The 11,653-nt window shown below is 42.0% G+C and overlaps 1 protein-coding gene across 1 annotated transcript in view; it reads right to left on the bottom strand.

Annotated features, from left to right (window-relative positions):
- Positions 1-229: 229 nt before the first annotated feature.
- LOC117511423 (ADP-ribosylation factor-like protein 8A) overlaps positions 230-11,653 on the bottom strand; it is a 53,354-nt gene continuing 41,930 nt past the window's right edge. The window contains exons 4-7 of the mRNA XM_034171450.1: positions 9,004-9,097; positions 4,302-4,369; positions 454-588; positions 230-329 (exon numbers count right to left, since the gene is read on the bottom strand). Of these exons, the coding sequence (XP_034027341.1) occupies positions 230-329; positions 454-588; positions 4,302-4,369; positions 9,004-9,097 (397 nt within the window). The remainder of the gene's footprint in view (positions 330-453; positions 589-4,301; positions 4,370-9,003; positions 9,098-11,653) is intronic.

The raw sequence follows: 11,653 nt of genomic DNA, 5'->3' as shown, positions 1-11,653 counted from the left end.
AAGAGAGAGAAAGGCGGTTTGAAGGACTGCCTGTGAAGCTCTGGATTCTGATCCAGATCAGGACCAGTGAAGCTCATGTTGTCAGAACATGAAACAGAGACAGCAAACTGCAAAACTGCAGCAAACTGCAGGGCCCTGCTGACCACTAGAGGCCACTGTTGTTTACTGAGAAAAGCAGGAAGACACTTTGTGTGTGTCTGACTCAGGCCCGGTCCAAAGGAATCACAGCTCATATGGTAACATAGTCCTCTTCAGGCCCGGACGCCCGCTGGCACCACTGCTCATCTCCAGCAAACACAGCAGGAAGAGCACTAGAGTCCAGACGCCCCCTGCACAAGACGCCAGACCCAGTCCCAGCCAGGGCTGGTCCCCATTTCCAGCTGGGTGGGCTGAGACTGCATTTTGTGTCTTGTCCGTGCCTTTTTATTTGCCACATGGCTATTTGATGGCTACTTTCTCAAACAAACACTTTCACGGCATTGCATGATGGGAGGAGTGTGGCAAGTGTGTACCGTACCAATGTTGTCTTTCTCCTTGCAGGAAATGGAGTAGCAGCAGATCTCTCTGTCCTGGATGGCCGACAGGCTCCTGACCCAAAAAACCAAACAAAAACAAAAAAAACAAAGACAGACATCAATTCAGACAAGCAAACGCTAAGGCCCAGAAGTGACATCATCATCAGGTCCTGTGGTGAGGGACTGATCTCGGCTCCACAACTACAGGAAGGAACCCCGGCTTCCGGGGTTAGAACCTGGGGGCTCTAACCCCCGGAAGCCGGGGTTCTTGCTGTGGTTTTGGACCTGAGCCTGAGCTCGTGTTCATTGTTAACACTGTGACACTCAGATCCCCTCAGAGGAACCCGCTCCAGAAACCACATCAAGAGATTTCTCATCCTCACTGGATCATCACACGGCTCTGGACACAGAACCACACCGCTGGTGTGCTCCATGACCTGTACGGAGCGGCGCCCAGCATGCACATCGCAGGGTCACTCTACACTTTATATAATACTGTGAAATACACATCTGTCGCCATGGTGACCTGTTGTTAAACTACAGTAGTGTTCAGAATAATAGTAGTGGTATGTGACTAAAACGATTAATCCAGGTTTTGAGTATATTTCTTATTGTTACATTGGAAACAAGGTACCAGTAGATTCAGTAGATTCTCACAAATCCAACAAGACCAAGCATTCATGATATGCACACTCTTAAGGCTATGAAATTGGGCTATTAGTAAAAAAAAAAAAAGTAGAAAAGGGGGTGTTCACAATAATAGTAGCATCTGCTGTTGATGCTACAAACTCAAAACTATTATGTTCAAACTGCTTTTTTAGCAATCCTGTGAATCACTAAACTAGCATTTAGTTGTATAACCACAGTTTTTCATGATTTCTTCACATTTGCAAGGCATTAATTTTGTTGGTTTGGAACCAAGATTTTGCTCGTTTACTAGTGTGCTTGGGGTCATTGTCTTGTTGAAACACCCATTTCACGGGCATGTCCTCTTCAGCATAAGGCAACATGTCCTCTTCAAGTATTTTGACATATCCAAACTGATCCATGATACCTGGTATGCGATATATAGGCCCAACACCATAGTAGGAGAAACATGCCCATATCATGATGCTTGCACCACCATGCTTCACTGTCTTCACTGTGAACTGTGGCTTGAATTCAGAGTTTGGGGGTCGTCTCACAAACTGTCTGCGGCCCTTGGACCCAAAAACAACAATTTTACTCTCATCAGTCCACAAAATATTCCTCCATTTCTCTTTAGGCCAGTTGATGTGTTCTTTGGCAAATTGTAACCTCTTCTGCACGTCTTTTATTTAACAGAGGGACTTTGCGGGGGATTCTTGCAAATAAATTAGCTTCACACAGGCGTCTTCTAACTGTCACAGCACTTACAGGTAACTCCAGACTGTCTTTGATCATCCTGGAACTGATCAATGGGTGAGCCGTTGCCATTCTGGTTATTCCTCTATCCATTTTGATGGTTGTTTTCTTCCACGCGTCTGTTTTTTTTGTCCATTTTAAAGCATTGGAGATCATTGTAGATGAACAGCCTATAATTTTTTCCACCTGCGTATAAGTTTTCCCCTCTCCAATCAACTTTTTAATCAAACTACGCTGTTCTTCTGAACAATGTCTTGAACGTCCCATTTTCCTCAGACTTTCAAAGAGAAAAGCATGTTCAACAGGTGCTGGCTTCATCCTTAAATAGGGGACACCTGATTCACACCTGTTTGTTTCACAAAATTGACGAACTCACTGACTGAATGCCACACTGCTATTATTGTGAACACCCCCTTTTCTACAATTTTTTACTAATAGCCCAATTTCATAGCCTTAAGAGTGTGCATATCATGAATGCTTGGTCTTGCTGGATTTGTGAGAATCTACTGAATCTACTGGTACCTTGTTTCCCAAGTAACAATAAGAAATATACTCAAAACTTGGATTAATCTTTGTAGTCACATAGCACTGCTATTATTCTGAACACTACTGTACATTCCCACTAACATTTTTCTAGTTTCATGTTTATTCCAGTTGACAGTGAACTGAATAAACTATCCCTGCATGTTATTCCCAGTCATCTGTAGCTCACACTTGGTATAATTTTTTTACTGCGTTTATGTTAACTGATCTGACGGAGTGGAGAATCCCAGCTCCCAGGGCCTATTTACATGAATTTGCATATTTAAATAGAGGCACAGGGGCAAAAACTTAAAATATGACAGAAAGAGTGAAACTTTGCGGTCTTGGTCGTTTAGCAGGTGCACGTCACGGGGAGGGTTCACAGCCCCGCAGAGGGCTTTGATCAAAAGCAGTTTGGTTTGTCTCACCCAGGGATATGTGTGAAACCTTACAACATATTACAATTCAGGCAGCTTGCACCATTTTGTGAATAATCACCAGCATTGAATTACACCCCACCTCCTTTAGGTGCGGGGTGAACATGGTTTAAAAAAATGAATGCCTGGGCTTTTAATCATGGAAATACAGTCCCCACTTTCCTGGAATTGGCGAGCATCATTGCTGAACTTCATTTCGTACCTCTGTTACTGTGCACGTCCAGACTGCTCTGTCCAGTATATACGAGGGGTTTTTAATGGAAATACATTGCGGTCAGACGGGACGTTTTGTTTTATGTGAGCAAAAATCTGTCATACAAATTCCGTTACATACAGTGTAGATTAGGCTCCATAAACAGTTAATCACCCTGCCTGCATGCCGAAACTGGCCTACATCAATTTCTTTTTTTTTTGCCGAATTTCATTGACAGCAATACAGCTGGTGCAAGAACCAGAACGTCCGCTAGGTGGCGAGTATGCTTTGGCTGAAGACAGCCGAAGTTTGACAACCACAGACATGAGGATAATTGCTGATAAAGCCAAGAAGCTGAAGCCATGGTACGGGGTGAGCGTTCCCCCCCCCGAGGAGACCATGAGCAATATTTATAGCCAGCATGCGTGTGGTACACTGGACAACGGAGGCAGCTTGGACACCAAGTACAATGGTTACAAGGTGAGTTTTCCTCAGGGAGTTGGACCTCTGTGCTGACGTTCTATTCTGTGTGTCTTCTGGCAAACTGTAGCTGAAATTTCACATCTTTTGAAGAAAATCCTTCTCTCGTTTTATCAAACAAAACTAAAAAAAAAAAAAATCCGCCCTCCCCCATGACTTTTTCTGACGTCTAGGTTGATAAAGTCATGGGGGTTTTTTGCAGTGGGGTGGGTCACATGGAAAACCATCCAGAAGACTTTTGCTTTTGTCCGGCAAGTGTGAATATCCGGATTATACGATGACGGTGTAGGCGGGTTTTACTGTAATCATCTTGGAAGTAGAACTTCTCAGCCACTGACTAACAGCAGAGCTGAAGAATATGAAAAATTTATTGCTTTTATTTGTTTGAGTTCCACTTTCAAACTTTTAAATATAACAACAGAAATGATCAAATAAAGCTCATATTTTAGTGACTTGTCAACATGGAGCGAGAAATGAATAAATAAGATGTTTTTGTACTTATTTCTTGCGAGTGCTGCAGAACACCAAAACAAACACAGCTGTTTCCCAAAATAAGAGTCTCAAAAATTCACTTAGGTCCTCGGCCAATCAGAGTTTTTCTCCACAGACTGGAGAACAGGAGTCCAGTGTGGTGGAAGACGTGGAGCAGCATGGACGCTTTTCATGCCTGGATCTCACACACTTTAACCGACTGAACAACAGAGACTCACATCACTGTGTGTGTGTGTGTGTCTGTCTGTCTCTCACTGTGTATATGAGACGTGGACTTACATCCGCTCTATCAGCTCTTTCTCATCCAAAGCTCCCGGTAAGTCTCGCTTATTCCCCAGAACCAGAACCTGAAGACACATCAGACAGAAGCCAGATTACACACTCAGTCCTGTGTCGACCCAGAGGCGCGTCGGTGCCGGTACCCGTCTCCTGATTCTGTAGCTGTCAGCTGATGAGGGTCTATTGCTGCCCCTGGTACCCATTTACAGCTGGGTGGACTGAGACAAGGAGAACTAAATGTCTTCTCCAAGGACACAGACAGTGTGAGCAGGATTGAAACCCAGGGCTACATACTGCAGACCCGGGGCTGAACTGTTGAGCAACCTGATCTACGAAGACAAAACTACATCACAAGAACACACTTACTGAAAAAAAGAGTGTTTTGTTCCTCTGGACCAAATAAAAAGGTATGAAAACTAACATTAAAGTTACTTATACAACCCCTGGCAAAAATTATGGAATCACCGGCCTCATTCAGTTGTTTAATTTTGTAGAAAAAAAGCAGATCACAGACATGACACAAAACTAAAGTAATTTCAAATGGCAACTTTCTGGCTTTAAGAAACACTATAAGAAATCAAGAAAAAAAATTGTGGCAGTCAGTAACGGTTACTTTTTTAGACCAAGCAGAGGGAAAAAAATATGGACTCACTCAATTCTGAGGAAAAAATTATGGAATCACCCTGTAGATTTTCATCCCCAAAACTAACACCTGCATCAAATCAGATCTGCTCGTTAGTCTGCATCTAAAAAGGAGTGATCACACCTTGGAGAGCTGTTGCACCAAGTGGACTGACATGAATCATGGCTCCAACACGAGAGATGTTAATTGAAACAAAGGAGAGGATTATCAAACTCTTAAAAGAGGGTAAATCATCACGCAATATTGCAAAAGATGTTGGTTGTTCACAGTCAGCTGTGTCTAAACTCTGGACCAAATACAAACAACATGGGAAGGTTGTTAAAGGCAAACATACTGGTAGACCAAGAAAGACATCAAAGCGTCAAGACAGAAAACTTAAAGAAATATGTCTCAAAAATTGAAAATGCACAACAAAACAAATGAAGAACGAATGGGAGGAAACTGGAGTCAACGTCTATGACCGAACTGTAAGAAACCGCCTAAAGGAAATGGAATTTACATACAGAAAAGCTACACAAAAGCCATCATTAACACCTAAACAGAAAAAAACAAGGTTACAGTGGGCTAAGGAAAAGCAATCGTGGACTGTGGATGACTGGATGAAAGTCATATTCAGTGATGACTCTCGAATCTGTGCTGGGCACTGGGGAGATGGCTGTCATTACATCATCAATAATTGCACAAGTTTACGTTGATATTTGGACACTTTTCTTCTTTAGTTTTTCATGATTCCATAATTTTTCCTCAGAATTGAGTGAGTCCATATTTTTTTCCCTCTGCTTGGTCTAAAAAAGTAACCGTTACTGACTGCCACAATTTTTTTTTCCTGATTTCTTATAGTGTTTCTTAAAGCCAGAAAGTTGCCATTTGAAATGACTAGTTTTGTGTCATGTCTGTGATCTGCAACAAGCTAACTAATGCTGCTAAATCTTGTCACACATACACACACATATATACATACACACACAAAATCCACTCCGCCATCTGGATGCATGAAGAGCTGTTCAAATGAAAAGCTGACGTGATTTTTGGCTGCACTGAGGAACTACACAAAGTCTTTTTTTCCCTTTTTTTAATGGAAGTCTGCAGTCAATGCACAGCATCGCTGGACTACACATCACAATTTGGACTTGAGCAGCAGTGGAACACCATGAAATACTCATACCACTGAATTCATAAACATTCATTATTTGTATATTATATAATGGCTGAGTGGATCCTTGTCATTTAATTGGTGCGTTGTGTGTCACATGGCATGAATTAATTCATCCCATTTGTGCTGCATTGCATTTAGAGTGCAGTTTGGTTCCATTTAGAGTGCAAATTTGGTTCCATATGTTTGGTACAATTGCACTGTGCACTGTGCACGCACGCACGCACACATACACACACAAGCTCGTAAGTGAACCTATTACTCTGATTTGATCAACAAAAACAAGCATAACTCAAAGTTCTTGTTTGACACGGTGGCAACACTTATTCATGGACAACCACCTGTAGTTCGCTCTCCTTTTACAGCACAAGATTTCCTGGATTACTTTGAGAAGAAAATAGAAGACATTAGGTTAAACATATTCCAGCATGGCTTAACCCAGTCACTACAAGCTGCTATTGAGATGGGCGCCATTACTGAGGTATTACCTAGACTTACAGAATTTGAGAGTATCTCTCTATGCATGCTAACAAAGCTTGTAATGTCAACAAAAAGCACAACCTGTTTATTTGATCCTATACCAACAAAACTGTTTAAGGACTTGTGGCCCATTCTTGGGTCGACTGTGCTGGAAATTATTAATCTTTCTTTAACTTCTGGATCTGTTCCTAAATGTTTAAAATCTGCAGTGATTAAACCATTACTTAAGAAACCAAATCTTGACCCTCGTGTATTGAAAAACTATCGGCCGATGTCAAATCTATCATTTTGCTCTAAAATTCTGGAAAAAGTGGTGTCACGGCAGCCTGTGGACCATCTTACTGAGAATAATCTCTTTGAGCCACTGCAGTCTGCTTTTAGAAAATATCATTCCATAGAGACGGCTCTCTCTAAAGTGGTGAATGATATTCTGCAATGGATTCGGACACTACTACGGTTCAGGTGCTGTTGGATCTCAGTGCTGCATTTGATACCGTGGATCATCATATTCTACTTGATAGGCTGGAAAATCACTTTGGGATTACTGGGAGTGCCCTTGCATGGTTGACGTCATACTGGACCAGTCGTTCTCACTGTGTTTTGTACAGTAACGCTACCTCTAACCTTAGTGACATGAAAATTGGGGTTTCACAGGGTTCTGTCTTAGGCCCCCTACGTTTCTCCCGTTATATAGCACCCCTTGGGCACATATTGCGGTGTTTTTGGATTACCTTTCACTGCTATGCTGATGATACTCAGTTATACTTGCCGATAACTGCTAGTAATCTCATTCACATAAAATCCTTAGAAGATTGTCTTGCATCACACCTCGGGGTCATTTTTTATCCTACATTGTCCTCTGACCTCCACATTAGAAATATTACAAGGACTGCTTTCTTCCACCTGCGAAATATAGCAAAGACTCATCCCATCCTGTCTATGGCTGATGCTGAGACCCTGATCCATGCATTTATTTCTTCTAGATTGGACTACTGCAATGTTCTATTTTCTGGTTTACCGCAGTCCAGCATTGGGCTCTCCAATTGGTTCTAAATTCTGCAGCCAGACTTTTGATATGAAGCAGAAAGTTCGACCACATTACACCAATTTTGGCATCTCTTCACTGGCTTCCTGTCCCAGTGAGATCAGATTTTAAGGTTCTGCTACTAGTCTATAAAACTGCTCATGGACTGGCACCTCCCTACCTAGCTGACCTAATTAAACCTTATGTACTGGCTCGAGTTTTGCGTTCTCAGGGTGCAAGACTACATTGTGTCCCTCGGGTGGATAAGAAGTCTGCAGGGCATAGAGCTTTCTCTTATCGTGCCCCTGTTCTGTGGAATGATCTCCCCGCATCAATAAAACAGTCAGATTCTGTGGAGACTTTCAAGTCCAGACTTAAGACACACTTATGGCTAGCATACTGGCATAGTATAGTTCTGCACTTTTTACTAGGAAACGGAGCGTGCCGCGGCCTCAACTTTATCTAAATTCTGGGTCTTTTAATGAAGCTTAGGGCTAGTGGCTGGCGACCACCTTAGTATCCTGTTTTTCTTGATGTTTAATGCTGGCAAATTATAGTATATTTCTTGTCTTTCTGATGCCTGATTCTGTTTTTTTCTCTCTGTTTAAGGTGCAGCTCCATCCAGAGATGGGTGTGGTATTTGTGCTACAGACCCTCCTGTCCTGTGCACCAACAGCAATTCCTGTATATTTGTTTTGTGAATTGTTCTGTAATTTATGCCTGTAGCATGGCCCAAGAAGAGGGTCACCCCTTTGAGTCTGATCTGCTTTAGGTTTCTTCCTCAGAGGGAGTTTTTCCTTACCACTGCTGCTCTGGGGGTTAGTAAGGTTAGACCTTACTTGTGTGAAGTGCCTTGAGGCAACTCTGTTGTGATTTGGTGCTATATAAATGAAAATAAATTGAAAATTGAAATTGAACTGTACATGTACACGCACCCATACATGCGCGTGCGCACATACACACACACAACCCACTGCACTGTCTGGAGGCTGTTAGCAGGAAGAAAGAATGAAAAGTTGGACTAATTTCTGACGTGTTTTTTTTTTCGCTGCACTGAGGATGTACACAGTCTTTTTTTGGTAGTACACTTGCGCACAAGCTCCGACCCAGTTGTGTGTGTAACATACCATTCAACGTTGAATGGTATGTTCCAGCTTTCACCTCATGAAATATTCATACCATTGAACTCATAAACATTCAGTATTCGTATACTAAGTAAGCCACGGTGGTCGCAGATGTAGGTGGAGATTTGGGCTCATGTTTCTTTGAACCAGAGACCTTACTGCTGGGTGCAGTACCGATCAGAGATGAATCAATAATAAAAAGCGAAGCGGGTGGTGACAGAGATGGAATAGTTTTTGTTTTTTCACGTCCTGTCTGGTTCAAGGTTTGGTGGACTTACAGGGATTCCATGAAGCTGAGGTTTGTCCAGCAGATTGTGGAGTTCATTCTTCGAAGCTTCTATCTTCTCAGAGTCTGCGGCGTCCACCATGTATCTGCATCAGAAAACAGCTCATTAGTCAGCCAGAAACTTTGAACACGCCCCCTCAGATCTGCCCGAAACGCAACTCTTTCAGCCAAAACACACAACATATTTCACAAAACAATGGCGTTACAATAAACCGGGTTTAACATGATTCCTTTGTGCATTTACTTCTGGTTGGACATTAAAACGGGGGCTTGATATTGCACAGGGGTGAACATTTAAAAATGCTCCAGTTTCACAAAAACTAATCAGAATCAGTATCAGAACAGCCTTTATTCACAAAGTATCTACAGAATACAAGGAATTTGACTTCGGTCTGAGCTGTACTCTCTCTATATATAAATATACACTAAACACTGAATAATTCACAGTAAAAAATGTGCAATAAAAAATGTGTGCAAAGGAGAAACAGGCAAACAGGTTGAAGTTGTATATGAGGTATATGAATAAGTGAGTTTCTTGACAGGTTATGTTGTTCATCAGTGTGACGGCCTATGGAAAGAAACTGTTCCTGTGTCTGGTTGTTCTGATGTACAGAGCTCTGTAACGTCAACCAGAGGAGAGGAGTTTAAACAGGGCGTGTCCAGAGTGGGAGGGGTCTGCAGAGATGTTACCAGCTGACTTCCTGGTCCTGGACCGGTATAAGTCCCGGACGGAGGGCAGGTTGGCTCTGATGATTTTTTTTCTGCAGATCTGACAGCTGGTTGAAGTTTGTGCCTGTCATATTTGGAGGCAGAGAGAAACCAAACAGAGATGGAGATGCACAGGACAGACTGGATGATGGATGTGTGGAAGATGATGAGCAATTTGTCAGGATTTTTTACATTATGTTTGACCTGTTCTGCTATGTATGGTTTTGTTGCATGTTGGTTCTCTTGCTGGTCTTTTTGCTGCTTGGGTTTTCTCTGTCTTTATCTCTCTTGTCTATCTCCTGGTGCTTGGCAGTGAGCATTTCACTCTGTCTGGCCACACCCTTGTTCTGGTGCTTTCTACGTACACCTGTTTCTAATCTGCAGCTCATCACCTGGGGGTAATTTAATGGCCCAGTCACATGGCACTTAACGTAGGGCAACGAAGGCCTAACGAAACAAGAAATCTGAACTTCCGTTTACATCATTTAACCTTTGCTCTACTTTGTTCCTGCAGTTGGCTTGGATTTTTTTTTTTTTAATCTGGGTTGGGGGTCACCTTAAATAGGCTCAGACACCTTATATCGGCCAGAATTAATCTTTTGTGTGGATACAATTAATTATTTTGCCACAAGCAACTGCTGAATTTGAAAAAACAAAAAAGCTGTTTAATTTCCGACAGTACTTGAACACGGCGGCAGCTCCTGTGTGTGCTTATTATTTTTTATTAAATCTAACAATATGAGTGTAGGAATGACAATCCAGTCCTTATGTACATGTGGCAACAGGGAGATGATTCAGATGATTATATTTGAGCTGCTCTGGAAGGCAAAATTCATGTTGTGGATCAGCTGGTGGGAATAACCACACATGGGGAGTCAATGCGCGGCGTTCACACAGACTGATCAATTTACTGCTCTGATATGAATGAGTCAACACCCCCGAGTCACACTAACTGTCAGAATGCTCGTAGCACGGGCCGTGGCGGAGGATTAGCAGCAATCTTCCATTCCAGCTTATTAATTAATCAAAAACCTAGACAGAGCTTTAATTCATTTGAAAGCTTGTCTCTTAGTCTTGTCCATCCAAATTGGAAGTCCCAAAAACCAGTTTTATTTATTATCTATCGTCCACCTGGTCGTTACTGTGAGTTTCTCTGTGAATTTTCAGACCTTTTGTCTGACTTAGTGCTTAGCTCAGATAAGATAATTATAGTGGGCGATTTTAATATCCACACAGATGCTGAGAATGACAGCCTCAGCACTGCATTTGGTCTATTATTGGACTCTATCGGCTTTGCTCAAAAAGTAAATGAGTCCACCCACCACTTTAATCATATCTTAGATCTTGTTCTGACTTATGGTATGGAAATAGAAGATTTAACAGTATTCCCTGAAAACTCCCTTCTGTCTGATCATTTTTTAATAACATTTACATTTACCCTGATGGACTACCCTGCAGTGGGGAATAGGTTTCATTACACTAGAAGTCTTTCAGAAAGCGCTGTAACTAGGTTTAAGGATATGATTCCTTCGTTATGTTCTCTAATGTCATATACCAACACAGAGCAGAGTAGCTACCTAAACTCTGTAAGGGAGTTAGAGTATCTCGTCAATAGTTTTACATCCTCTTTGAAGACAACTTTGGATGCTGTAGCTCCTCTGAAAAAGAGAGCTTTAAATCAGAAGTGTCTGACTCCGTGGTATAACTCACAAACTCGTAGCTTAAAGCAGATAACCCGTAAGTTGGAGAGGAAATGGCGTCTCACTAACTTAGAAGATCTTCACTTAGCCTGGAAAAAGAGTTTGTTGCTCTATAAAAAAGCCCTCCGTAAAGCTAGGACATCTTTCTACTCATCACTAATTGAAGAAAATAAGAATAACCTCAGGTTTCTTTTCAGCACTGTAGCTAGGCTGACAAAGAGTCAGAGCTCTATT

The sequence above is a fragment of the Thalassophryne amazonica genome, chromosome 6, assembly GCF_902500255.1.
Source record: "Thalassophryne amazonica chromosome 6, fThaAma1.1, whole genome shotgun sequence".
In the NCBI taxonomy this organism is placed as follows: domain Eukaryota; kingdom Metazoa; phylum Chordata; class Actinopteri; order Batrachoidiformes; family Batrachoididae; genus Thalassophryne; species Thalassophryne amazonica.
This window is presented reverse-complemented; position numbering and strand designations above follow the sequence as displayed.